This window comes from Halichoerus grypus, chromosome 6, assembly GCF_964656455.1.
Source record: "Halichoerus grypus chromosome 6, mHalGry1.hap1.1, whole genome shotgun sequence".
NCBI lineage: Eukaryota > Metazoa > Chordata > Mammalia > Carnivora > Phocidae > Halichoerus > Halichoerus grypus.
Window position 1 is genome coordinate 178,858,565 of NC_135717.1, and position 27,711 is coordinate 178,886,275.

At 55.5% G+C, this 27,711-nt stretch overlaps 3 protein-coding genes across 9 annotated transcripts; 1 reads left to right on the forward strand and 2 right to left on the reverse strand.

Moving 5' to 3' along the window:
- Positions 1–7,809: 7,809 nt before the first annotated feature.
- On the reverse strand, positions 7,810–12,826 carry LMF2 (lipase maturation factor 2). Its single transcript, XM_036093551.2, has 14 exons — positions 12,687–12,826; positions 11,912–12,165; positions 11,730–11,758; positions 11,377–11,594; positions 11,123–11,301; positions 10,531–10,672; positions 10,258–10,392; positions 10,082–10,187; positions 9,912–10,008; positions 9,660–9,842; positions 9,407–9,575; positions 9,165–9,276; positions 8,636–8,732; positions 7,810–8,544 (listed from the first exon to the last, which is right to left on the reverse strand). The coding sequence occupies exons 1-14, from the start codon at positions 12,778–12,780 to the stop codon at positions 8,248–8,250; spliced, it is 2,112 nt and encodes a 703-aa protein (XP_035949444.2). The 5' UTR covers positions 12,781–12,826; the 3' UTR covers positions 7,810–8,247.
- A 112-nt stretch (positions 12,827–12,938) lies between these two features.
- Positions 12,939–27,558, forward strand: NCAPH2 (non-SMC condensin II complex subunit H2). 7 transcript variants are annotated; one of them, XM_036093556.2, is made up of 21 exons: positions 12,940–13,177; positions 18,395–18,496; positions 21,295–21,350; positions 21,460–21,544; positions 21,622–21,690; positions 21,818–21,897; positions 21,989–22,122; positions 22,375–22,455; positions 22,911–23,041; positions 23,784–23,846; positions 24,157–24,223; positions 24,427–24,534; positions 24,627–24,680; positions 24,839–24,909; positions 24,987–25,077; positions 25,167–25,238; positions 25,352–25,407; positions 25,488–25,589; positions 25,683–25,832; positions 25,898–26,062; positions 26,501–27,558. In XM_036093556.2, the coding sequence occupies exons 1-20, from the start codon at positions 13,070–13,072 to the stop codon at positions 26,036–26,038; spliced, it is 1,821 nt and encodes a 606-aa protein (XP_035949449.2). In that variant the 5' UTR covers positions 12,940–13,069; the 3' UTR covers positions 26,039–26,062; positions 26,501–27,558. The 7 variants fall into 7 exon arrangements, 6 of the variants coding, with proteins under 6 accessions (XP_035949449.2, XP_035949448.2, XP_077932944.1 ...); XR_004917779.2 differs by lacking the exon at positions 26,501–27,558 and having other exon boundaries at positions 12,939–13,177; positions 25,660–25,832; positions 25,898–26,035; XM_036093555.2 differs by lacking the exon at positions 26,501–27,558 and having other exon boundaries at positions 25,898–26,166.
- Positions 26,309–27,137, reverse strand: SCO2 (synthesis of cytochrome C oxidase 2). The gene has a single exon (XM_036093559.2). The coding sequence runs from the start codon at positions 27,135–27,137 to the stop codon at positions 26,337–26,339; it is 801 nt and encodes a 266-aa protein (XP_035949452.1). The 3' UTR covers positions 26,309–26,336.
- Positions 27,559–27,711: the final 153 nt, after the last annotated feature.

Consider the following 27,711-nt stretch of genomic DNA (forward strand, 5'->3'; position numbering starts at 1 on the left):
AATGCTGCGGTTTAGCGCTGGCTTCCTCCCTGCCTTCTAGCAGCTTATTTCTTGGAAGAAAGTGATCATTTGTCTCAGGGAGTTTCCTTCTGTTGATGTTTTGCTAATTGCATCCCTGTGGTGTTAACATTTCTTGGGTATTTCCTGCTAATTGGTAAATGCATAGAGAGGCTTAATCAGATTCAGATTTGGCCTGTCAGGGGCAAGAGTGCTTTAGAGGCTGTGCATATTCTTGATCGGGTCGGCATAAGCTGTGTTGTTGGAAGTCACCTAGTTCAGATTAGAACATGAGAAGGCAGAGCGGTGACGTTCCGGCCCCCCGGCCACCCTTCTCACTCATCTGAGAGAGAGCCAGGCAGTAGGGAGAAGTGCTATTTGGTTAGTTCCCATAGGAAAGGCGAGTGAAGGCTCCAGTCCTCCTCTTAACTTACAGTTTGCAAGAGTTAGCTCCTAGCACCATGCAAAGGTGATCCATTTGTCTGTTTTTTTTTTTTTAAAGATTTTATTTATTTATTTGAGAGAGAGAGAATGAGACAGAGCAAGCACATGAGAGGGGGGAGAGTCAGAGGGAGAAGCAGACTCCCCGCTGAGCACGGAGCCCGATGTGGGACTCGATCCCGGGACTCCAGGATCATGACCTGAGCCGAAGGCAGTCGCTTAACCAACTGAGCCACCCAGGCGCCCCATTTGTCTGTTTTGTGTTAAGAATGTGTAGATTTCAGCATATTCGTGCTTGGGTGACCACCCTCGCTGGTGCTCGGACTCCTCAGCCAGGGTTGGGGTGGAGCTTCCAGATCCTCCTGATGGCTCCTAGGTCCTCCTGACATGACAATGGTCTCTGGTGGGTATCCCACTGTCTGGTGTGACAAGACACCCAAAGTGGGTAATTCCCTGTGTTTTTGTAACAAATTACCACACATGGTGAGTAATGGTGGCTTAAAACAAAAATGGATTCTCCCGAGTTCTGGAAGCCAGAAGTCAGATCCTGGTATGGTGTTGGGCAGGCCTGTGATCCCTCCACGGGCTCCAGGGAGGGTCCCTCCTTGCCTCTTCAGCTGCAGGGCTGCCTGCGTCCCCTGGCTTGTGACTGCGCCTCTCTGCTGTCTTCACACGGCTTCTCCGCCCGTCGGCGCCCCTCTGCCTCGCTCCTATAGGGACCCTGTGATGGGCCCATCCGGGTAACCCAGGATGATCTCATCTCCAGATCCTTCACTTAATACATCTGCGAGATGCTCTTCCTAAATAAGGTTGTGTTCACAAATTCCAGGGATTTGATGTGCACATCTGTTGGGCAGCTGTTTGTTCCCAAGCCCCTCGGGAGCTTCCCAGTTGTAACCTGCAACCAGCCTTCATACTCAGAGGGCAGGGAGTCATGGAAGAGACAGGCCACTGCAGATGGGTAGGTGGCAGGTTTCTGAGCAAGGGAGCTTACAAGGCTTGTCTTGGGCGGTCACAAGACAAGTAGATCTTTGCATTTGCCCGCTAGAGTCTTAAAAGTTTAGGGGCGCCTGGCTGGCTCAGTCGGTAGAGCGTGTGACTCTTGATCTCAGGGTTGTGAGTTTGAGCCCCACGTTGGGTGTAGAGCCTCCTTAAACAAGGATGGAATCTTAAAAGTGTGTACAGAGGCCTTAATGGGGTCCAGTCACACACATCATGCGGAGGGGCTCGACACCACATCGCTATCTCAAGGCTGTGTTCTTGGAGCAGCTTCTGGGAGCGGGGAAGGCAAGTGGGGTGCACACTGCAAAGATGGGGAGGGGTGAGCTCATGGGTCTACCGGCAGTAGCATGTTCTCTGTGGCCTTCCCCAGCAGGGGCGATTTCCCGGCTCACCACAGAGGTGCCCCAGACCTGGAATCTGCCATTTCTCCTGGTGTGGCCGCTGGACGTGGTGGCGTTGGCAGCTGCCCTCACTGCCCTGGTCCTCCCGTGGACCTCCGCACCTGCTGAGTGCTGGCGTCAGGAGGGCACGGGCTCAAATGTGTCAGAGACTTGCTCCCGGCCACCAGTTCACGTGTGCTTCCTTCTGGAAGATTGCGACCTGCCCTGGGCAGCCTCCCCAGGCGTGGGGGACCTCCTCCACACTCCCTCTCAGCCTGTGAGCTCAGGCAAGGCAGGTGCAGAATGCTGAGGGGGTCCCTCCCTAGAGCTGCATCATGGGGTGCTAGGGGGGCGCTGGAGAGGCTGGAAGGAAGGGTCCTGGGTGACGGGCCATTGAGGGTGTCCTGAGGCCTTTCTGCCTTCTCCAAAGAGGCTGGGGTGGGGAAGGGAGGTGCTCAGCAGGCTGCTTCTCTGGGTCCAAAGTTACTATCCTGATCTATCCCTGAGGAGGCTCCCCAGTGTGCAGAGTAGGAGAGGCCATCTTTGCTCCTGTCCCAGGGTCCCCAGACCCTCTCTGTGCCCCTTGCAGACCATAACCAGGCCACCTCCAAAAGCCCCAGGGTAGGGGGAGGGCAGTGGGAGCCAAGGTCCCATATTTCCGTCCACCCAGGGGACTGTCAGGCCTCACTGGGCTCCAGGAGCCTGAAGCTCCAGGGCATTGGGGCAGCTTGGCTCTCCTCCAGCCTGCTGGCATTCCTGCCCCTGAACCCTCCCCCTGCTGCAGGTGGCCCTCCTCCTGCTCTAGCAGACTGGTTCTGCCTATTCCTGAGGCCTGGGGCTCAGCCTTCCAGCACCCTTCCAATCCGTCCTGTTTCTTTTCTTTCTTTCTTCCTTTTTTTTTTTTTCTTAAGATTTTATTTGTTTGAGGGTGAGAAAGTGTGAGCCCAAGCAAGGGGAACTGCAGGCAGAGGGAGAAGCAGGCTCCCCACTGAGCAGGGAGCCCAACGTGGGGCTCGATCCCAGGACCCTGAGATCATGACCTGAGCTGAAGGCAGACGCTTAACCGACTGAGCCACCCAGGCTCCCTAGAGAATTTCTCAGTTTAATTTCCAACGTGGTAAATATTGATAGATATATCCCTCATAAACAAAAGCCCTTTGGGGTCCTCAATAATTTTTAAGAACGTAAAGGAGTCCTGAGACCCGATGACCTGGTCCTTGGACGCCAGTAGACTTCCTTTTGGGGGAACCACAACGCTTGCTGCCCGGCTCCGGAGGGCAGAAGTGGGGGCCACCTGTGAGTGCAAGCACGTGTAGCTTTCTCACCAAACTCCGGGGCCACCAGCAGGTCAGCCACCATGGTAGGCGCTGTCTGTGATGCTGGGCAGTGATTTGTCATCATGGACACCCTGTTGTGTGCGTTTGGACGTGCTGTCCTTGTCCCCTGTGCTTCCTCCAGCATCGCTGTGCACTGCCTCGCGAACGCCCGTCACCAGGGTACCCTGCTCAACACTGCCTCTGGCCAAAGCCATTCTTCAGAGTGAAAGATGCAAAGCAGAGGCTGCTGTGTGGGACCCTGACTCAAGGATCGGCTGGGACGATGGAGCAGACGGTTGAAGACCCAGCCATGGTGCCAGCTTGTGGACGATGCCCCCGTGGTGAGCCTGCTGGAGTGTCCAGGAGCCGTCTGGGGCACCCGGGTGTCTGTCACTCCTGCGCCCAGGGCCCCCCGGTGACGCTGCTGTGGCCTGTTCTGGTGACACTGGCTAAGGCTGCATTGTGGAATGTGGTTCTTAAGGGAGCGATACTTCTTCCCCGAGACACAGCAGTGCTTCTCTGGAACGGGACGTGGCTAAGCGCAAGGCTGCACCCCGTGCCTCTGCTACGGGATGAGCAGGCCAGCGCGGTGTGAGTGGAGCTGACCTCCACAGGGCGCGGCTGCCGGTGCAGGACCCAGGGGCCCAGGGAATGCTCCAGGTGACCCTGGCTGCCTGCGAACTGCCAAGGCTAGTGGCCGGCGTCCCTCTCTAGACAGACGCAGAGGGGCTCAAATAGACGCAACCTGTATTTTTTTCCTTGTGGTCCTTCAAACTCCAACCAGTTTTTGGCTTCTTTCCTGGTGGCTAACTTCACAGTTTAGCATGTGAAATGCAGAATTTCGAGACGGAATTGTACTGAGCTCAAGGGAAGGTAAGTGTCAAGCTGGAACCTGGAAGTGATGTGGGTGCAGGAATGGACCAGATTTGGGGGGCCTCTGCACCTTGGCGTGAGCGAGGGTTTTTGTGCGGAGTGTAGAATGGCTGCCTTGTATTAGTGAGACTACCATTTGTGGGGGGTGGGGAATATAGATCGGGAGGGTGGATTCACGAGGGTCCTGGGCACCCCAGGGGTTTAGGTGTCCTGTCAGATTTCCTGTGGGTGGGGTATCTGCCTTCTCATGAATCTGGGCAGGAGGCAACACACCTCCTCCACCTCTCCTTCTGGAAGCCAGAAAGGGGAGAAACGTGGTGTTACTCCGGGAGCTATGGGGCCCGTGTTCTAACCTGGCCACCCTGGACTCCAGATTTGAAGCTGGGAGTAGGCCCTCAAACAGAACTGTGTCCAGGCACAGTGTGTCCTCACCAAGCCAGGCCAGGCCAAGGATTTGGCCGCGGTCAGTCTTAGTTTATTCGTGGTATAGGGACATTCAAGAGAATTGTTGGCTCACTGCATTTGTATGTTCATTCATTATGTTTTTTTTTAAGCTTGGAAAGACTGTTAGGTCAGACGACTGAATGGTTAACAAATATCTTAAATTTGTAAAGCAGTTAAAATATTTTAGGCATTTAAAATTTATAAATGGAACCCTCCAGAGTTATTGCTAAAACCTGCTAAATCTAAAACAACAACAACAAACCTGCTAGATCTAAATAGAAGACAGAAAATTAAAATATATAGGTTGGGAGACTGAATTTTGTTAAGATGAGAATACTACCAGAGCACTCTACAGAACCAACACAATCCCATCAAAATCCCAATGGTATTTTTTTTCATAAATAGAAAAGTCCATTCTAAAATTAATATGGAATCTCAAGGGACTCTGAATAGCCAAAACAGTCTGAGACAGAAGAATCAAGCTGGAGGACTTGCATTTCCCAATTTTGAAAGTTACTACAAAGTTACAGTAGTCAAAACATTGTAGTCCCCTCTTAAAGACAGATACATAGACCAATGGAATAGATCAGAGATCCCAGAAATAAGCCCTCACCTATATGGTCAGTTCATTTTTGGCAAGGTTGCTAAGACCGTTCAATGGGGGAAAGCACTGTGTTTTCAACAAACAGAGGCTGAGGAAACTGGACGTCCACATGCAGAAGAATGAAGGTGGACCCCTACCTCACACCATGAAAAAATTAACTCCATGTGGATCAAAGACCTAAATGTAAGAGCTGAAACTATAAAATTCTTAGAAGAAACGTAGGGGGAAATCTTTATGACCTTGGATTTGGCAATGATTTCTTGGCTATGACACCAAAAGTACGAGCAATTAAAGGAAAAATAGGTAAATTGGACTTCATAAAAATTAAAAACTTTGGGGACCAAAGAACACTATAAAGAGAGTGAATAGGCAATCCACAGATGGGAAAATATTTGCAAACCATATATCTGATGAGAGATAAGTATCCAAAATATATTAAAAAACTACAACTCAATAACAAAAAACAAATAACCGATTAAAAAATAGGCAAAGGACCTGAATAGACATTTCTTCAAAGATATACAAATGGCCAAAAAGCACAGGAAGATGCTCAACATCATTAGTCTTTAGGCAAATGCAAAACCAAAACCATCATGAGATACCATTTCATACCCATTAGGGTGATTATTACCCAATAAATAAATCAATAAAGGGGAAATAACAAGTGTTAGTGAGGATGTGGATAAATTTGGACCCTGGTACATGCCTGGAGGGAGGAAATGTAAAAGCAAACAGTTTGCTGGTTCCTCGGAAAGTTCACCGTAGAGCTGCCAGATCCTGCCCGTCCACTCCTATGTGTGGGCCCGAAATAATTGAAAGCAGGGACTCAAACAGATACTTTACGTCAATGTTCACTTACGTTATTCCCAACAGCCAGAAAAAGGTGGGAACAACCCAAGCATGCACCGGTGGATAAATGAATAATCAAAATGTGGTATAAACATACGATGGAATGATATTCAGCCATAAAAAGGAGTGAGACTCTGAATGAATCTCGAAAACATGATGCTGAGTGACAGGAGCCAGACACAAAAGGGCACAAATTGTATGATTCTACTCATACGAAGTGTCCTGAGAGAGACAGTAGATGAGCGGTTGTACAGGGCATGGGGGGAGGAGTTGGAATATGGCAGCCAAGGGGAACGAGGATTCTTTTTTTTTTTTTTTAAAGGTTTTTATTTATTTATTTGGTAGAGAGAGAAAAAAACGAGAGAGGGAACACAAGCAGGGGGAGCGGGAGAGGGAGAAGCAGGGGGAGCGGGAGAGGGAGAAGCAGGCTTCCCGCGGAGCAGGGAGCCCAACTCGGGGCTCCATCCCAGGACCCTGGGATCATGACCTGAGCCGAAGGCAGACACTTAACCACTAAGCCACCCAGGTGCCCCGGGAACGAGGATTCTTGAGGGGATGAAAAAATCTTAAAATTGACTAAAGTGATGAATGCACAACTTTGTGAATCCACTGACAGCCACCGAATTATGCACTTTTTATAGTCTTTTAAAAAAAATATTTCATTTATTTATTTGACAGAGAGACAGAGAGAGGGCACAAGCAGGCGGAGAGGCAGAAGGAGAAGCAGGCTCTCTGCTGAGCAGGGAGCCTGATGCAGGACTCGATCCCAGGATCCTGGGATCATAACCTGAGCTGAAGGCAGAGGCCCAACCAACTGAGCCACCCAGGTGTCCCTGAATTATGCATTAAAAAAAAAGATTTTATTTATTTATTATTATTTTTTAAAGATTTATTTATTTGAGAGAGAGAGACACAGCGAGAGAGGGAACACAAGCAGGGGGAGTGGGAGAGGGAGAAGCAGGCTTCCCGCTGAGCAGGGAACCCGACGCGGGGCTCGATCCCAGGACCCCGGGATCATGACCTGAGCCGAAGGCAGACGCTTAACGACTGAGCCACCCAGGCACCCCTAAATACACAGCTGTCTTAAACCAAAAGTCAACTTACAGGTGGTTGAATCCACGTGTGAGAACACACCCGAAGGCAGCCGAAAGCTCAGGTCACAGGTCCGTGTAAGCCAGGTGTGGCTGTGTGTGCACACAGACTGAGCTCGGAGTTCTGTTTGAATCGGTCAAGGAGGGGGTTCAATGACGTCGGGGGAGGAGCCGAGCACACTGGGGTAGACTGGGGGTCCGTGGGATCAGAGCATGAGAGGTGGGGGCTGAGGACAGAGTTGGGGCTGGGGAGGCGGTACGAATTCTCGCAGAGGGCAGGGACCTCCCAACTGACCACAGAACCCCAACAGAAACCGGAGTTGTGCCCTCAACACCCGCTGCCACTCCTGGGTGATCAGATAGGTTCTCCCTCCTCCACCCTCGCCCCAGGGCCTCCTCCTTCCTCTCCCCACCCACACCCCGTAGCACACTCATGTGGTACCCAGCCTACCCAAGGGAGGTCCAGTGCCCTGGCCCTTCAGTCGTTTCCTGAGACGAGGAAGCAGGAGCAGGAAAGGAAGGGGCCAGGTTCTGGTGAATTCTCAGGCCCTCAGGTGATTCTAGGCCCCACATTCTACTGCTGGCCACCTCACAGACTTGATGTGTGGTGCTGACAGGTCGGCCAGGCTGTGCTGGACCACGCCCTTACGTGTTTTATAGGGGGGAGGTTGAGGAGGGGAGAATGAAGGCATCCCAGAAGCCAGGTCACCTATCAGCGGGACAGCATCTGCACTGCGTCCCCCGCCAAAGGCAGGGAAGGCCCACTGTCCTCAGGCCTGCGAAGTGGGAAGGAGGAGACATCAGACACGAGATCAAGCACAGAGGCGCCTTTATTGGTTCCTGGATCCCAGGATCTTGCCTCCCCCTCCCTCGCTTCCTCAGCAGGTCCGCCTCACCCCGTCTTGTGCAGGGGCGGGGGTTGGGGCATCAGACTTGGGCTCCTTACAGAGGGAGAGGGCTTCCCACAGCCCTGGTTACAATGTCCTGGGAAAGACCCTGAGCTGGGTCATATGCCTGCCTTGTGGATCAAGGCCAGGGGGTACGCTGGGGAGGGACATGGTTGGCGTGTGTCTTGGGGTGAGTGTGCGCTCCAAGCAGCAGGATGGCCAAAGCCTGCCCGAGAGGACAGCACCCCAACCTGCATCTGTCATGGCAGTCGGCTAAGGCACGCTGGCTGGATTGTGTCCTGCCTCAGAGGCCAGAGATGTGTGGGCACCTGACCCTCTCTGGACACGGGGCTGACAACGCAGCTACTTTTTCCTCCGGGGACTCTGGGAGCTGCTGCAGTTGTCAGGGGCTGGGGCGGGCTGTTTGCTGGCAGCTCCAGAGTCCTTCTTGGGGGCTGGCTTGTGCTTCTCCTTGGCCAGAGGAGAGGAGTGGGGGGGCTGGGGCCCCAGCAGGGCCTGCATGACCCTAATGGCCCCTACTGTGGCGAGGAGCCCCCAGAGCAAGGCGGAAGCCTCCAGGGGAGACAGCTGTTTCCGTATCCAGCGGAGGGCCTGGGCCAGGGTGTTGCCAGAGCTGCGTGCTCGGGGCGGGCTCTTGTCCTGTGGGTGTAGGATTGAGGGAGGTCCACGGGGACCACCCCTGTGGGGGAGGGTCACCCCTGCCACCTCCCCCTCCCTAACGTCTTCCCACCTGGAGGCCAAACTGTCTGAGCAGCATGTCCAGCGTTGGGTCCCCCAAGGACACTGGCGGGAAGAATTCTTCCACCCACTGGCGTCGCCACCACTGGCTGGAACAGGGCAGGGGGTTCAGGGGGTGCCCGAGCCCAGGCCCCAGCACCCCACCCGGCTCCCTGGCCTTACCTCCGCTCCCCAGGATGTGAGAACAGGGCAGGGGTTCAGGGGGCGCCCGAGCCCAGACCCCAGCACCCCACCCGGCACCCTGGCCTTACCTCCGCTCCCCAGGATGTGAGAACAGGGCAGGGGGTTCAGGGGGCGCCCGAGCCCAGACCCCAGCACCCCACCTGGCTCCCTGTCCTTACCTCCGCTCCCCAAGATGTGAGAACAGGGCAGGGGGTTCAGGGGGCGCCTGAGCCCAGGCCCCAGCACCCCACCCGGCACCCTGGCCTTACCTCCACTCCCCAGGATGTGAGAACAGGGCAGAGGGTTCAGGGGGCGCCCGAGCCCAGACCCCAGCACCCCACCTGGCTCCCTGGCCTTACCTCTGTTCCCCAGGACGTGAGAACCAGTACTTGTAGCGCTGGGCCCGCACGTAGGTGGGCGGCTGCCTGTGGAAAGGGTACCTAGCCGCGTCGTTCTGGATGAGGCGGATCACTGCAAGGGAGCGGGGCTCAGCACAGCCAGTGCCCCTCAGCCCCAGCCTCCCCTGCCCACACACCGCGTTCCCCCAGACCCTCCCACTTTCCCACGAGCCACCCCCCTCCAACTCCCCACCGGGCCTCACCAGGGTCCTTGCCCTGCAGCAGGCGCAGGACCAGGCTTGTGAACCAGGGGCTGTGAGAGTGTGGGCCCAGGGCTGCGAACCACATCTGCCAATCGAGGCGGGGCTGGTGGGGCACCACGACAGGGGGCGGCCGACTCACATTCCCGGGCTTGTACATGAACTCGATCTCCTGCCCGGCAGAGCACGTGAGCACTACCCGCTGGACCGGAGTGACCCCTCCCCCCTTCCCTGCGCGGCCCGCGGGAACGTCTACCGTCCAGTGGTGCCCATCATAGCTGCCCTCCAGCACCACTTCGGGCCGCCCGCCCAGACCGGTCATCCGGCGGAAGAGGCCGTAGGAGTTAGCCAGCTGCAGGTGCTCTACGGCACCAAACAGGCGGTGCGCCCCGGTCCAGAGATGCCCGTGGCTCGAGGGCTCGATATAGGAGTATGGCACCTGGAGACAGGGGGGCAGAAGCTCAGTGCTGTCCCTCCAGCCCCCCCCTCCTCCCCAAGGGCTACCCACCAGGCTGATCACAAACAAGGCCACCGTGGCAGTGCCAAAGACGAACAGCTGGACTGCAGTGCAGAGCTTCCTCAGCCACCCTCGCACCTGGGTCCACCTGGGGGGCGGGGGACCCAAGTGCTGTCAGGCCTGCCCCGCACAGCTCTACCCCACCCCCTTGGACCACATACCTCCAGAGGGCGTTCAGCAGTTCCCAGGTGAGGGAGGCAACCCCCAGCCACATGGTGGGCAGGGTCACCATCTTCAGCCACTGGGTAAACTGGTGGAAGGTAAAGGCTGCAGAAAAACAGGGGTGTGAGGAGGGGTGGTCCAGCCTCTGTCCTCTGGCCCCCCAGCTGGCACTCACTGGTTCTGGAGTGGACAGCATGCTGCTCCCAGTCAACTTCCAGGCCGAAGCAGTGCACGGTGCCGTAGGCCAGCAGCCCATAGACGGTAAATTCCAGCAGCAGAGACAGCAGAGACAGCAGTGCCCCGGGCCAGGCTGCCGAACCAGAGAGTCACAGGTCGGCTGGGGCGGAACTGGAGCAGGGGTCACGTGGGGGGTGCTGGAGGGAAGGAAACTTGCTGGTGGGCCGTTGGGCTGACCATGCTTGGCTATCTGAGACAAGCTGACACTCACAAGTGGGTCTCTTTTTGCAGCGGCTGTTGCCAGGCTCAGCAGTCAGGTGCCCATCATCCAGAAGAGCGGTGGTGAGCACCAGGGTGAGCAGGTTGAAGAAGTTATAGTTGCCAGTGATGATAATCAGGACTTGCAACAAAACCTAGAGGAGAGTCTGCACTGAGAGCTCCTGAGGTCCACCCCCTTCCTGGCCCTTCCAAGCCTTCTTCCAAGCCCCTCCGAACCCCATGCCTGGGTCTCTCCTACAGGCATCCCATCCCCTCCTCATCACCCCCTGGCCTGTTATGCTCCCACTCCAACTGTTCTCTGCCCCTGCTCCCACCTTCCATAGCTCCCTATCACTTGGAGCAAACTGAAGCTCGGCATGTCTTGTGCAGCCCTTCCCCACCTGCCTCAGCTAACCTGACTGACATCTTCCAATGAGGCCACAGCCCTGCCCCACAGGCTTGCCTTCACATCCTGAGTCAACTCATGCCTCCGCTCATGAGGACTTCCTGACTGCCTGCAGCAGCCCCTCCATCCCAATGGGACTCACTGGTCAGCGCTGAAAATGCCACGTCCTATCTTCCTGATGGCTGAGACCCCTACCCACCTGGGAGTAGAAAGCTGCTAAGCGCAGGCGGCGAACAGGGGCGAAGAACAGAGGGGGCACTGCGATCTCGATGAGGAACGTGGCCACCACGGAGAGTTTCTGCAGCCAGACCGGCAGGTGGTGGGCGAACCAGGAGGCAGGTGTGGGCAGGCACTGTGTTTCATAGTGGTAGGTGAGGGCTGCAGATGGTAAGTGGGTGGTCAGCATGAGGCAGAACCCCCAACACTGCCCCACATTCAGGATGGGACCCTCACCAGTAAGCCCCCACCATGCGGGGCAACGGCTGGTCAGCTTGACCACACCCGAGGCAAACATGAGGCGAAACAGCAGCCAGCGCACGAGCCAGAAGGGGAGGCCTTCGTGGGGCGAGGCCCCTACCAGCCTGCCCTGGGGGGCCTGCTTATGGTGGGGGGGCTGCCTCAAAGGGGCCACCAGCGCCGCCAGGAAGCCAGTCTCCAGCAGCAGGGAATCCCTATGGGGAGAAGGAAGAGCACAAAGGGCCCTCCCCATCAAGGCTGTTCCCCCCGCGGGTCCTCCCTGGAGAGGCAAACATATTCCGCCCTGGCCCCCCCCTCGCCCCGCAACCCCTCACCCAGAAGTCACTCACCACTGGAAATAAAGAAACACCTGGCCCACCTGCAGGGAGAAGGGTTGTCAGGGAGCAGGGGGTGTGTGTCTGCGGAGGCAGGCAAGGCAGAGACAGGGGCGAGGTGCAGGGTGGACGGGGCTGGACTGAACTGGTGACATGGGTCTCAGTGCTGTGGGGGGGAGCAGGCAGCCCCCACTTGCCTGGCAGGCCGACAGGTAGGCAGCCCAGAGCAGCAGGTAGACGAAGAGGTTGCGCAGTCTGCGCATAAGCAGCGCGCCCAGGGCCAGCAGGGCGCCCAGCAGACTCAGCAGCTCCAGGCCCTGCGAGGTGTCCAGCCCCAGTTGCGGAGCCTCCCACAGCAGCGTCGGGGTCTCCCACAGCTGCTGCCAGCGCCCCTTGCCCTGTGGCCTCAGCGTCCTCCGTGCAGGCAGGATGCCCTCGGCACCATACAGGCCTGTGGGAGGGCACGTCAGGGCCCTGGACACTGCCCTCCAAGGCTAGACTCCCCCCACCAGGCAGGGCCTGGCCCACCTCCTGAGGTCTGGACTGCAGGACCTGCAGACTCTGGCCAAGCAGGTGCGAACCCGCTGATCCCCAGCCCCTTCCGGACCAGACCCCAGGAGGCCCGCCAGACTCCCCAGGTCAGGGCCTCCCACCCAGCGGAACTGAGGTCCCCCCTCTTCCCACTCATTGTCTTTTCTCCCACCTGCCCTGCCAGGTCTGGGCCCACCCCGCTCAGAATTCTCCCCCGGCCCCAGGTCAGACCCCGGAACCTACGGGAAACGGGCCACAGCACGCCCCCCTTCCTCCCCAAGCCCCCGCCGCCCGCAGGACGCGAACCGAAGCCGCTACTCCGGGCTCCGAGGCCTGGTCCTCACTCCATCCACCCCCCGCCCCCCACTCGGCGGAGTGTCCGCGGGGACGTGCGCGAACAGAGGGCGGGGCTCGGGGGCGTCCCACCCTAGGCGCCCTCACCCGGGATCTGCATGTAGAGGGACGCGAAGGCGAACGTGAAGACGGCGGCCACGCCCTGAAGGAAAAGCTGCCGCGGGACCCCGGAGCCCGCCATGTCCGCTACGCGGCGGGCTGCAGACGCGCTCGCTGGGACGCCCAACCCCGCCCCGCCCCGCCCCGCCCGGCCCCGCCCCCGCCCCGCCTCCAGCGCGGCGCGCGGCGCCGGGGTGCGACCTCGCCGGCTGTGGCCGCGTGCGTCATAGATGTGCGCGCGGCGTCGCGTGCTACGTCCTTTCCCTGGGCGGGAACAGCAAAATGGCGCCAGAACTAGTGGCGGGCTGAGGACGCTGGCTCCCCTCGAAGACGGCCCTGCGGTCCCCGGGCCGCCCCGGCCCCTCCCGGACATGGAGGACGTGGAGGCGCGCTTCGCCCACCTGCTGCAGCCCATCCGCGACCTCACTAAGAACTGGGAGGTGGACGTGGCGGCCCAGCTGGGCGAGTATCTAGAGGAGGTGAGTGCGGCCCCGGGGGAGTGGCGCGGGGCGGGCGGGCGGGGCCGCGAGGCGGGGCGGCGGGCCGGGGGCTGCTGGGCGGCGGCGCCCCGCCTCCTCGTCTGTGTCTGTCCGCGTTCTGACCGAACTCGTTCTCAGGCTCGTTTCTTTTTTTTTTTCCCCCAGTTCCACCTCTGCTTCTTGAAATTATCTCTTATTAAAGTAGCCTGGGGTTGCCATCACAGGTCGCTACCTGTTCGTGAGCCGTGAAGTGGATTTAGTGGGTGGTGACTAGCACTTTTCTCTAGTGTAACACAATAGGCTAGAATTTGTGTGCATGTTTGGGTATTTGAGAGAGCTGGATCCCGGGTGAAGAGGGATTTTTTTACCTTGGATTTTCAAACCAGTTTCAGGCTACTGTCCTGTTCCCCCTCGTCAGCATTTAGTCTTTCTTCATACTTGACAGCCGTGTCTAGGCTTTGTAATGAGCTGTTTGCTCCATTTGTGCACTTCGCTTTCACTCCGCAGCCCATCTGGACTGCTCTCATCTTTATCAACAGTGACGTCCATTCTTTATCAACAGTGACGCTAGAAATGTGACCTTATTCAGCCCAGCAGCATTTGTTGGGCTGACCACCCCTCTTTTTGGAACAGGTTTACTTGCTCTGATTTTTTTCCCATGTCATTTGCTTACTTTTTCTCTGCTATCCAGTCTGTGTGTTGAGCTCCTCTGGGCTCCTGGGCCATCTTTTTCTGTATCTCCCCTAAACAGTCTCACTTATTTCCATGATTTTAAGTATTATATGTATGAGGATAACTCTCAGATTTATAACTCCATCCCAGATCTTTTCTCTGAATTTATTTTCTGTGTCCAGCTAGTCACTTTTGACATTCTACTTAGATGTTCTGTGCAAGCATCTCGGATTTAATACATTAAAACAGAGCTCTTGGGGCGCCTGGGTGGCTCAGTCCATTAAGCGTCTACCTTTGGCTCAGGTCATGATCTCAGGGTCCTGGGATTGAGCCCGGGACTGGGCTCCTGCTCAGTGGGGAGTCTGCTTCTCCCTCTCCCTCTGCCTCCCTCCCCCTGCTCGTGCTTTTTCTCAAATAAATAAATAAAATCTTAAGAAAAAAAAGTGGAGCTCTTGCCTAAATCCCAGTCTTCCTAATCTTGGTAAATAGCACTACTGATCAGTGAAAGGTGAGAGAGAGCTAAGAGCTGCTTTAGTGAAACCCCATGCTTCACACCCAGTTCACCCATGAATTCTGTCAGTTACACCACCAGAATTTCACTTGAATTCATCTGTTCTTTACCTCAGATTCGTGTAAAACCTTCCTTCCTAGGCTCCTTAAAGCTGTTTTTTGCCCCATCCAATTCATGCTCTATCCAGTAGCAAGTGTGATTCAGCTGCAGTGGTGCCCTGTTTTAAACCCCTCGGGGGCTTTCTGCTGCACTCAGCATAGAGTACAAACCTTCTTTTCTGAGTCTGGCCTTGCTGACTGTTTTAGCCTCATCTTGGGCTCCTCTCCACCTGTTCTTTCGAGCCAATCAGCCTACAACTTTGGAACTCATTCTTTTTTTTTTTTTTTTGGATAAGGAAATTTATTTTATTATTCCTATTATTATTATTATTTATTTATTTTTTTTTTAAAGATTTTATTTATTTATTTGACAGAGAGAGACATAGTGAGAGCAGGAACACAAGCAGGGGGAGTGGGAGAGGGAGAAGCAGGCTTCCCGCGGAGCAGGGAGCCCGATGTGGGACTCGATCCCAGGACCCCGGGATCATGACCTGAGCCGAAGGCAGACGCTTAACGACTGAGCCACCCAGGCGCCCACTATTATTATTATTTTTTAAAAATAATCTCTACACCCAGCCTGGGGCTTGAATTCAGAACCCTGAGATCAAGAGTCGTATGCTCTACTGACTGAGCCAGCCAGGTGCCCCTGGAGCTCATTCTTGACCGAGGGTCTTTATATTTTCTGCCCCCACTGGGGAATATTTTGTCCAGTTCTTTTTATAACTAATCCCCTCATCCTTTATGTCTCAGTTTAAACATCAGCTCACCACACTGTGTAAAATAGTTCTGCTATAGTAAATTACGTGCTTTAGAATGTTCATCACTATCTATTCTTTAACTTGTTCACTTGTTTGTGGTCTTTCCACTCTAGAATGTAAATTCTGCTAGGGCAGGAACCATGTGTATACTCTGTTTCCTTTGGATAATAGAATGCCTGGCACATAGTATGAACAGAATAAGTGTTTGTTGAATGAGTACTTGATCTGTTGATCTCCTCTGCTTGGACATGTAGACTGCTGAGAAAATTCGGAGAATTGTGCTGGGTGGGGCTACTATGGGTTCAGGTTTCCACAGTGAGCAGGATGCTTGGTGATGCCTGGTAAATCTACTTCCTAGCTTGGTCAGCTCCCTTCCTGCTTGCTTGCTTGCTTCCTTCCTTCCTTCCTTTAATTAAAAAAAATTTTTTTTGAGAGAGAGCCTGTAGGGAGGAGGGACAGAGGGGGAGAGAGAGAGAAAGAATCTCAAGCAGACTCCATACTCAGTGTGGAGCCCGACGAATGGTTCGATCTTATGACCCTGAGTTTATGATCTGAGCTGACGCTTAACCAACTGAGCCACCCTGGCGATCCAAAGAATTTTTAAAATTTTCTTATTTTTTAAAAAAATAAAAAGCCAAGCCCAGAGTGGGGCTTGAATTTACAGCCCTGAAATGAAGAGTTGCATGCTCTACTGACTGAGCCAGCAAGCCACTCCTCCCTTCATGCTTCTTTTGCTTGCTCTTCCAGACCTTCTCTATCCTTTGAATTCCTGATTTCCCTGCTTATGGTTTTGTCTTTATCTTCCTTTTCATTTTCCATGCAGCTACCAGAAAGTTTTTTTTTTTTAATTTAACACATCGTATCATGTTGCTATTCTCTTTCATCAGTTAGTTTGTTCGTTGTTGTTGAGTGTCTGTCATAGTCAAGAATCGTGTTAAACCCTGAGAAAATAGTGGCAAGGAAACAGTAGTCCCTGCTTCCCCCTTGTGGGAGGATGGATCCTAAGGAAGTAACCATGCAGAGTTATTGGAACAGGTATTAGTTCTACAGAAAGGGTAAGAGATGGGCTCAGAGTCCTAGCTAATAAGTGGCAGAGCAGAGGCCACCCTCCTCACTGTGTCTTTGTGTAAAAACAAACTGACGAGAGATTCAGAAGAAAAGTTGAGGGCTCCAAGAAGAGTTTACCTGGGGGACCTAACTTTGGGTGAGAGGAGTTGGCTAGTCAAGTGAGCTGAAGAATGTTCCAATGTTCTGAGGTGGGGAAGTGCTTGGCTCCACCGGGGACCTGGAGAGGGAGTCCCTTGTGACCGCTATACAGCGAGTAGGGGCGGGTGGACAACTGCAGAGGGAAGCTGGTTAGCATGCGAGGCTCTCTTTAGGATTTGGGTTTTTTTTTGTAAGAGTGGCAGAAAGCAATTAGGGTTCTGAGTGGAGTGATGTAATCTGCCTTGTGTCTTCAGAGAAGCACCTGCTTGTGAAGAGGAGCCTGGAGGGGAGTGAAGGGCGGGAAGAACCCAGTTAGTGCCAAGGTCTAGGCAAGAGGTGGGGCTGGCTGAGCAAGAATGGTGGTCAGTGTGGAGAGGAGCAGACGGGTTAGCATGCAGCATGGAAATGGCAGAGAACATGGCATGGACTGAATGGGGGAAGGAGCTAAGACTTGCAGGTTTGTGGACGGGTGGTGGGGGGATATCTAGGGTTCAGTGTGGACCTGTCCAGTATGAATTTTGGTTAAGACATCCAAATGGTGTTTGAAGAAGGCAGTTGGACATAATGGGTTTAGGCTTAGACGGGAGGTCCAACCTGGAGCATGCATTTAGGAGTTGTTCGAAGGCAGGTGGAGTGTGAGGTCCTACGAGTGGGTGAGCCAGCCTAGGCTGAGAAGAAAGGGCCACCTCTGCAGCTCAGGGCCTGGGTGACCCAGCTGCCCTCTCCTTCATATCCTGTCCTTTCAGGGAAAGCCCTTCACTTCTGGAATGCTCTGCACTCTCTCGGACTGTCATGCTCCTCCACTGACCTGAAAAACTTCCTCTGTCCTTCAGGAATTAATAGAGTTGGCCTCTTGGTGGTGTCCCCCCAGACTCCCCCTTCTTTGGGCCCCCATAGTGCCTAGTGTCTAACCTTGCTCCCCAGCACACCCTGTGCTTTGGACATGTTTGCATAATACTAATTTTCCTAAATAGTTGAATCCCGGGTCTGCTAACTGCCTTTGTGGAAGTGGTTGCTCTTCCTAACCCTAACCCTTCATCTGCCTGAGGAGTGTCTTGTCTTTCAGGCTTAGCCCTGATGCCAGCATTTTGTTTGTTCATCAAACATTTATTGGACACCAGCTTCAGGCCCTGAGGTAGAGCCTGGAATTGGCCCTAACAAGGCAGTGAGAAGCCCCAGGCATGTGGGCCACACTGCAGGAGCGTTCACATCAGGACAGCTGGGAGTGGGCATTCTGGGCAGGTGGAAAGCAAAGGCAAAGAGCTTGAAAAAACATGTTGGGGCTTCAGAGTGCTGTTTGCTGAGAGGCGTGCAGGAGAGGGGTGAGGTTGTGGGGACCCCCTGGGTTAAGTCTGGAGATAAAAAGCTTGGGGACATTCAGCTGTCTTGGGGAGGCTCTAAGCACAGTCCTGCAGCGTAGGGGAGCACAGTGCCGTAGATGGGTTTGGGGATTGTTGGCATATGGTCTGTGGGCCACTGACACTTAAGAGGTGATAGGAGCTGGGGCCCAGGGGAATCCTGGGGGGTCAGGGCTTGCAGAGGAAGGAGGAGGAGTCATTTGGAAGTGTTTCCTTAGTTTCTGCTCAAAGGATTTAGACCCCAGCGATTTGTGTCTGTCCTCCGCACTGCTGAGGTTCCCCTTTCCTCCTCTCAGGGTGAGGGGTCTTCTGCCTGATTCTGTCCCAGTTGGCCTTGACTTGGGTGGGCTCAGTGGAGCGCCTCTGGAAGGGCACTGCTGTGCAGCTCTAGCCATTGTGGCTGATATACTGAAGGGGCCTCCTTTTCCGGAACACTGCGTCTACCTTCCAAAGATTAAAAAAAAAAAAGGACAACCACAGAGCCCCGAGCAGAGTCAGTGCTTGAGGGGTGCCTTGTGATGAGTGGGCACTGCAGGCTGGGTGCTGGGTGGGCTCTGTGTGGAGAAGTGTACACAGATTTTGGCTTCCCAATGCCCTGGTGTTGTGTCTTGCAGCTGGACCAGATCTGCATTTCTTTTGACGAGGGGAAAACCACAATGAACTTCATTGAGGCAGCGCTGTTGATCCAGGGGTCTGCTTGTGTCTACAGTAAGAAGGTGGGCATCGCCTGGCTGCTGGTCTAATGGCACTGAGGTTCACTCTCCTGCTGGGGCAGGTGTCAGGCTCACCCCTGTGTGTTCCCTGCCCCGCCAGTGCCTCGTCTCCCCTCTTCCTCACCACCTTGTAACACAGCTTGGGTTTATAATTGAACAATTATAACTGAAGAACCAGCTTGGATTTATAACTGCAGGGCCTGCTGCTAATGCTAAATATCCAGCAGTGTACAGGAGAGCCCCACGCAACGAAGAATTATCCAGTCTAAAATGTCAGCAGTCCCAAAGCCCAGAAACCATGTTGTAGAGTAAGAGGAAAAGCAGAATGAAGGGAACATCTTGAGAAAAACCAATATTTAGGAAGTGCCCACCAGAAGGAAAAGTCAGAGAAAGGCAAATAAAAAATGTTCAGAAGTCAGAGATGTAGAGACTTTTAAAGGGGAAGAAAAAAGATCAAAATTGTTGAATTTAGTGAATTGACCCACACAGGAAAGGTTTTCAAGCATCTGGTGGGTCTGTAATTAGAAGGTCACCAGGGGTTTTAGTGAGAGGAGGGTGAGACTGTGGGGTGGGGAGAGGTAAGGAGGCACCACATGACCCCTTGTAGGAGAGGTTACAGGGAGGGGGACAAGGATGGGCAGTAAGTAAAGCAGTGGTCCTCCACCCAGCTATAATCCATCTCATGCCCAGCTAGCCCCTGCGTGGCCTAGTGAGATCAGAACCGGGCAGTGGGCAGGTATCAGGATTTCTTAAAACATCCTTAGTGACAGCCAGGATTGAACACCACAGAGCTGAAGGGTAAAAGGGCAGGTGGGGCAGCAGATGAAACAAGATCCCGGTAGAAATAGTTGAGGAGTGGGTCAGGGCCGTGGGTTGCTGGGCCTCATCTCAGGAGTCTGGAGGGAGAAGTCAGTTGTTTTTTTTTTTTTTTTTAAAGATTTTATTTATTTATTTGACAGAGAGAGACACAGCGAGAGAGGGAACACAAGCAGGGGGAGTGGGAGAGGGAGAAGCAGGCTTCCCGCGGAGCAGGGAGCCCGATGCGGGGCTCGATCCCAGGACCCTGGGATCATGACCTGAGCTGAAGGCAGACGCTTAACGACTGAGCCACCCAGGCGCCCCGAGAAGTCAGTTTTGATGTAATGAAGTTGGACACAGGCATTTGGAGAGTTCCGCCTAGGACCCCAATTTTCATAACGGAGAATAAAAGTCAGTTGCTGAGAATCAGCTTCTGGGTAGGAAATTTGGAGAGTGAAATTTGGTGAAAGTTGGGAATACTCCTGAGGGGAACGCAAACAAGACTGACTGAGAGCATGGGCAGTCTGATGGAGACTCCGTGCACCTTGCTCTTTGTGTGAGTTTCCTCCAGCCTTGCTTAGCCATCCCCTAGTGGAGGAGCAAGGAAAAGTGGGTGACAGCGCTGATCCAGAATTCGCAGTTTAGTGGGTGGGAGAAAGAAAAAGTGCACAGGAGGTAAGCCTTTGGAAGTGTATAATGGGGTTCCAACTAGGGCAGGGTGAGTGATCTACATTCAGGCTTAACTTGCATAGGACACAGTGGATTTACCTCTGGGCAGCAGAAGTTATGAAGACGGTTTAAGATCTTGTTGGTTTTTGTCCCAGATAATCCCATTAAATCAGATTCCTATGTTCTGCATTTGTCCTAAGAAGGAATGCTTGCAATTAACTTCGCACGAGACGTGAGGTGACAGATAGATGCGTGGGTGTGTGGTAAAGCAAGTGCAAAGACGTGTTAATAGTAAAGTCTGGAAGCTGTGGGGCATCAGGGTCCAGCAGGACTCTCTGAAATGATGCAGACGTTCTGTGATCTGGGCCATCAAAGATGGTAAGTACTAGTTACATGTGGCCGCCAAGCCCTTGAAATGTGGCTAGTGTGACAGAGAAATTTTGAGTTTTACTAACTTCGTTAACTTAAATTTAAATTGGTAAAGCCACATGTAGCTAGTGGTTGCGGATTAGGTCATGCAGCCTGAGATTCACGCATCCATGCGTGCAAATCCTGGACCTACCCCTGATCCAGGCGACTTTATTTCTCTCAGTTTATTCTCCTATGAAATGGGAACAGCAGTGATACCTACTTCAGACAGACCAGATGGGATGAAGCATGAACACAGTCCTGTATATGTGGCAGATGCTTAAAAAAGTTAATGTTTATTAATCCTGCTAAACGGGGCCCATTTCGTTGTGCTCACCACTGTGTCCAGCGTCTAGTGCCAAGCCCCATACATAAAAGAAGTGCAATAAACATCTGTTGCGTGGAAAAAAAAAAAAGGCAGGACCAAGAAGAGAGAGTTGCATGTGCTCTTGGGCGCTGTTACTCCAGAAGGAATGGCCCAGAGGCGGCCCGTGTGCACACCCTGCTGGTCGGCATCTCAGAAGTCCCGAGCCTCACCGTAACGGTGGGGTCCCGGAGGTGGGGCACTGGTGGCCCACACCTGCGGGAGGGAGAGGAGCGAGCTGTGGGTGCTGGGCGGGAGCAGCACGGAGATGGGCCAGTGGGCCGCACACAGGCCGGTGTGCAGGGCCTGCAGGCAAGCAGGACTGCCTGGGGACAGAGGAAGAGGAGAGGACCACAACTGATGAGACATGCTAGTTGGACTGGAGAAGTCTTTCTGGCAGCTACATTGGCAGAAAGTGTGCTGGAAGTTTTGGAGAGGACAGTGGGCTTTTGCATGTTCGGGTCTGTCTGTGTGTGTACACAGCGAGGGCTCTGGGGAGGGCCACATAGCATCTGGGGTAGACTTCTCTTTGCACTCCTCACGGCCTGCTTCTGGTCACCAGGTGGAATACCTCTACTCGCTGGTCTACCAGGCTCTCGATTTCATCTCTGGCAAGAAGTGAGTACTGGTCTGAGCCAGGAGGTGGAGGCCTGTGTGTCTGCCCTGTGTGCAGCTTGGGGGAAGCCCTGGCAGCCTCCCAGACATCCATGCATTGATTCTCTCTCAGGCGGGCCAAGCAGCTCTCCTCAGTGCGGGAAAATGGGGCCAATGGGGACACCAGCTCCACGGCTCCCCAGGAGGTGGAGGACCAGGTGAGATTTCTTGGGTGCGTGGCCACTGCCCACTGTGCGTGTGCCAGGCACTGCTTCTGAGCTCTGTCTCCCCACAGTTCCTGTCGCTGGATGACCTCCCTGACTCCCGTGCTAATGTGGATCTGAGGAATGACCTGCCCCCCCGTGTGAGTGCCCCTCTGTCTGTAGGGGCTGCATTTAGCTGAAGGGGGTGTTGGAAGCTGTCATGCCATATGGGTTCCCCACCTGGAGCCTGCGGGACCTGTGGCTCACCCACTCTTGGCCTCCATGCAGGAGGTCCTCATCGTCCCTCTCCTGCCCATGGCCCTTGTGGCCCCTGATGAGATGGAGAAGAATGTCAGCCCCCTGTGCAGGTACCAGCCTGAGCCTGGCTGAGGGGAGTCAGGTAAGGGGAGAGGGCTGCTCGGGAAGGATCTCTGCAGTGGCTGTGTTTTGCCCGCATAGCTGTCAGGGGGAGGTCCTGGCCAGCCGGAAGGATTTTAGGATGAATACGTCTACCCCCCACCCCAGAGGAGCCTTTATGTTGGAGCCAGTGGGCATCTCCCCCATGGAGACACTGATGCCAAGGAACCAGAAGGGTGAGGGCTTTGGATGTGGGGAGCTTGGGAAGGAAGGGTCCCCTGTGCCTGCCAGTCCTGGCACGCCCTTCCCCGGGCACCTGCACTGAAGATGGGTCTTCACTTCCCCTTTGCTCCCTCTTTGCCCATAGCTGGCTCAACCCAGGGTGCCTGAGTCCTGTGCCAGATCTTGACTCTCCCTGCCCAGCCCCTGGGAGGGGCCCCCTGGGGGAGGGGGAGGGCTGACCCTGTCCAATCTCCTATCTTTCCCAGAGCCTGAGAGGGCTGAGGAGCAGCCAATGGAAGTCTCTGTGTGCAGTCCTGTCCCTGTGGTCAACGTCTCCCAGGAGCCAGGTGAGAAGAGAGAACGTGGTGGATTTGCAGGGTGGGGGTGGAGGTGGGGGGATGGGGCTCTGCACGGGGCTGTGCTCAGCTACCCCAGGGATGAGGTGTGGGGAGAAAGGAAGCCTGGCTTCTTTGTGCCTAGGCCTCGACCTCCCTCCCCACCTTGGCCCGCTGTGCGGTCTTGGTCTCATGACTGCCCTCTGACCATTCTTGGGCCTGTGAGGTTTGGACCTACTCCTCCTCTCTGGGCAAGCACGGATGGCAGCATTTCAGGAGAAAAATTGCTAAAAAGGAAACGGAGCCAAAAAAACAGAGTGGCATGACGAGAAGAGTGTGAAATGCCCTGCTACTTTCTCTGGGTCTGATGAATGAGGCTGAGTGAAGGAAGGGCCTTGAAGGTTCTCCTGGGTGTTGGTCAAGGGCAGCCTCCCACCTGCTGTCTGGTCTCTTACTCCCCTGCTCAGGTGCCTCTCCAGAAGGCCCAATGCCTGGAGGTGGTGGTGAGGATGAGGATGCAGAGGGGGCAGCAGAGCTCCCTGAAGCCACAGCCCCCGAGGGCCCTCAGGAGCCCCAGGAACCCAGGAGCCCGCAGCAGGTGGGACCCTGACTGAGGCCTGCAAAGCTCGAGCTATCAGCCGGGCAAGCTTCCCCACACGTACATGGGATAGGCAGTCCTGTGGGCTTAGCCCCCAGGCCCGTAGGTCTCTGCTCCTTCCCTCTGGTCCTTGCACACCAGGGCTGTGGGTGCACCCTCCAGACAGCCTTGGACCTGGCTTTGCACCCAGCCCTTTAGGGCAGTGCCTATCACGTCTTTCCTCTTTCTGAGCAGAACAGCTGCGGCTCCTCAGAACGGAGCTGGGGTTCAAGGGTCTGAGCCCTGTGGTGTTCATGGCTACCACCTAGGATGGCAGCTGGTTTCCAAAGCTGACTCTTCTGAGGTCAGGCTGGCCGGAGGGGGTGGGGCTTTGGAGGCTTTGGCTGCTTCCCTCCACCCTCAGCGGTCAGCTTTGTGTTTCAGCCTGGAGCTGAGAAATCTTTTTATTAAACTCTGATGCACATAGGAAAAACATTAACATTTGTTAATTTTGATTGGTAGATGTGTGATGTTTATCATATTGTTATTATATTTGATATACTTTAAAGAAAAAAAAAAAGCACCCCATGACCACTAGTTTACTAGTTTGTATGTTCTCCTAAAATTTTTCCTAGAGTTTTTGTTTGCCCTCAGAGGGTCCCTGCGGGGTTCTTGACGTCTGACCCCAGAGCACAGCTCCTGGGCTGCCTGCGCCTTGGGTGGCAGGAGAGGAGAGAGGGATCCTGGGGCTGTTTCTTTGCAGAGTGCTGCCCAGCCTAGTCGCTGCGTGCTACGGGAGCGAGAGGAGCCAGCGCCCCTGATGAAGGTGAGGGGCAGTGGGCTTAGACCCCCTGCCAGAGCCCCACTGCCCACCCCTCACTCCTGCTAGCTTTCAGAGCCTTGGACGCCTGGGCTCCTAGCCTGAGGCTCTTTGTGCTGGCTTTCTTTAGCAAGGAATTTTCTTTCTCCAGAAATTAAATCACCTCTTCTGCCGCTCTGGGGCATCTCCCTCCCTGGTGTGTCACCCTTGGTCCTGGATCCTCTGGCCGTCACTGCACTCAGTGTCTGGGCTTTTGAGGGAGGGTGCGCATCCCCTGCTCCCCCCACCACAGTGTCTGCTTGTGCTTTCTGCTCAGGAGACTCCGGACCCCTGGCAGAGCCTGGACCCCTTTGACTCCCTGGACTCTAAGCCTTTCAAGAAAGGTAATTGGGTGGAGGGTCACCTTCACTTGGGCTTCTGTGGATGGGTTCTCTGGAGCACTGGTGGTTGATGAGGGTGGGCTCTATACCCGTTAGGAGCCTGGTGGGGCTGTGCTCCCTTGTGCAGTTGCTCCTAGAGCGTGTGGGTGCCATAACCTGCCACAGGGCCCGAAGTTGTGCTCAGAGACATAGTCGTTTGCCCCCAGGTAGGCCTTACTCCGTGCCCCCCTGCGTGGAGGAGGTTCCAGGACAGAAGCGCAAGAGGAAGGGTGCCACCAAGCTGCAGGACTTCCACCAGTGGTACCTGGCTGCCTGTGAGTGATGGTGGGGCTGGGCCAGGGCAGGAGGGTCCAGGCACAGCCTTCAGGGACCTGGCTTGGTTCCTGCTGACCAAATTCTCTTGAAGATGCTGACCACGCTGACAGCAGGAGGCCCCGGCGAAAGGGCCCGTCCTTTGCAGGTGAGGTCAGAGTTGTGTGTACACTCTCCTGAGGGACAGTGGTGCTGTGCCATATTCTGTCTGCCTCCCCTTGACCTGGGGGGTGCCCAAGGCTCTAGGTGGACTGGGGGTGCCCGTGCAGGACATGGGAGCCCCTCTCACAAGGCCTTTGTATGCAGACATGGAGGTCCTGTACTGGAAGCACGTGAAGGAGCAATTGGAGACTCTCCGGAAGCTGCAGAGGCGGGAGGTAAGTACTGGCCACTGTCTGGACCCCACATGGCCCCTAGTGGGGACAGCAGTGCCCCTCATAGATGCTGTCTGCAGATGGCCGAGCGGTGGCTGCCAAGGCCTGAGGAAGGGCTGTGGCCTGTGGAGGACCAGCTGGAGGACTCCCTGGAGGATCTGGGGACAGCAGGTGGGACCCTACTGGGATGGGCCAGGGTGGGGGGTTCAGCATGTGCTGCCAGCAAACCTGCTTCCTGTTGGGTCTTCTCTGTCTGCTAGCAGATGACTTTCTAGAGCCTGAGGAGTATGCAGAGCCTCAGGAGGCAAAGCCTGGGGAAGCTGCAGAACTGGGTAGGTCTGAGGGGGGCTGCTGGCCAGGGGGTCACGAGGGGCCTCTGAGGACAGGGGAGGGAGGAAAGGGTGTGGCCCATGGCCACAGCAGCTCATAGTTGCCCCTTTTCCAGAAGCAGAGGCCATGCCAGTGTCCCTGAGCTATGAGGAGCTGGTCCGAAGGAATGTGGTAAGTCTGAGTTAGAGCAGGTGGGCTGCTGGGCAAGGGGCCCCTGCACAGAAGGTGGCAGCTCCCTGGTCCTCCCCTAGGAGCTCTTCATTGCCACCTCTCAGAAGTTCGTCCAGGAGACAGAGCTGAGCCAGCGCATCAGGGACTGGGAGGACACTATCCAGCCCCTGCTCCAAGAGCAGGTGAGGGGTTGGGCCAAGCTCTGGCTGAGAAGTAGGGACTCCCCTGCTGCCTGCCTTGATTTTGCCCCAGAATCTTGCTCCTCCTCCTTGCAGGAACAGCATGTGCCCTTTGACATCCATACCTATGGGGACCAGGTAGTCTCAAGGTTCAGCCAGCTCAACCAGTGGTGTCCCTTTGCGGAGCTAGTTGCTGGCCAGCCTGCCTTCGAGGTGTGTCGTTCCATGCTGGCGTCCCTGCAGCTGGTGAGTGGCCTGGGGAGCCTGGGAGGGAAGTGGTCCCCGACTCGGCTGACACTTCATCCCTACAGGCCAACGACTACACGGTGGAGATCACCCAGCAGCCGGGGCTGGAGGCAGCCGTGGACACCATGTCCCTGAGACTACTCACGCACCAGCGGGCCCACAAGCGCTTCCAGACCTATGCTGCCCCCTCCATGGCCCAGCCCTGATTTGGGGAGCATTGAGGCTGAGGGGTAGGCTCTGGAGGTCCATCCCTCATGGGTGCTGGGCATGCATTTGCTCACTCTACCCTTGTTTCCTGGCTGGCCCAGCCCAATAAAATGGTGTTGCCATCCCACCTAACCCTTCAAAAAATTAAACTCCTGCTCTGTGCAGGGAAAGGGCTGCCTATGCCCTACACCCTCGGCAAGTGACCAGGTCCTGAGCCCTTTCCTGCCTTGGCCTCCTGGGGCTGCTGGGACAGAGGACAGGCACACAGCTTCATCACACTCTCTTTAATGACCTGACTCAGTGCAGGACGCTGCGGAAGGCAGCCATGTGGCGCCTCACGCTGTCTGCAATCTGCTGCGCTGATTTGGCCCGGCCGTAGTAGTCTGTGAAGAGGCCGTCAGGGCTGAGCAGGTAGATGGCGATGGAGTGATCCACAATGTAATCCTGGTCCTCATCCTTAGGGCCAGCGCTGTAGTAGACGCGGTAGCTGCGGCTCACCTGGGCTACCTGCTCAGCAGAACCGGTCAGGCCCAGCAACCGTGGGTGGAAGTCCTGTACGTAGCGGGCCATGGCTGCGACGGTGTCCCGTGCGGGGTCCACAGTAATGAAGACAGGCTGCACTGGGGGCAGGCCAGGCTCGGCCTCCAGCTTCTGGACCACCTGGACCAGCTTCTCCAGCTCATCTGGGCAGATGTCGGGGCAGTGAGTGAAGCCAAAGTACATCAGGACCCACTGACCCCGGAAGTCAGCTTTGCAGCGAGCCTGTCCCCGGTGGTCCAGCAGGCTGAAGTCACCCTGGCCCACGGCTGCCTGGCGCAGGGCCTCTGTCCGCTGTTGCTGCCTCCGCTGCTCCTTCTCAGCCCTTGCCGCCAGCCAGGCCCCGCCCAGCCCAGCCCCAAACAAAGCAGTGATCAATAGCCTGGTCCGAAACCCAGGGCCCTGGGGCTGGCTCTGCCTGCTCGCCTCTCCAGGGCCCTGCCTTGACATGAGGCGGTACCTCATGTGTAGGGCCTCGCCTCCTGGGGTCCAAAGGAGAGCTGGGGGCTTGAGAAGAAAGAGCCTGTGCCAAGCCTTGGGTGTCCAAACCAGCAGCAGCATGGGCCTAATGCTCCTGGAAGAGAGCACAGGTGTCAGGGGCCTGTAGTGGCCTCAGCCTCCTGGGTCAATCCCCGTGGCTCTGGGGAGACTTGACACCATCTAAAGGACCAAGCCCATACTCAGGCTCACCGCAGCTGCTCCCTTAGTGCTCTGCAGAGCACAGAAGTGCTTCACCGATGGAAGCTCAGCTCCAGCTTAGGTGTCCCCCCAATGCCCATGCCCGTTAGCCTGTCCTCCCACCCTGGCCCCCGGTCCTGCACCTGGAGCTCTGTGTGGCCTGGGAAGCACTCCTGCACCTCACCATCTTAGCTGACTGAAAGCATTCCAAGTGCATGCCTTGTCTGAGTTCCTGAGCATGTGTATCTGTTTGCAATAAACCATTTTTGGAGGCGGGTGAGTTTAGTCTCACCCCCCAAGGATAGACTCCTCCGGCCCTTCTGCAGCCTGCCCACCCCGCGCTCAGCAGCAACCCTGTGCGCCCACACCATTCCGCCCACAGGGCGCCCCTTCCACGTCGAGCTTTCCTGGTGCTCTCATCCCGGGAGAGAAGCGAGGTCTCGACTTGGCACAAGCC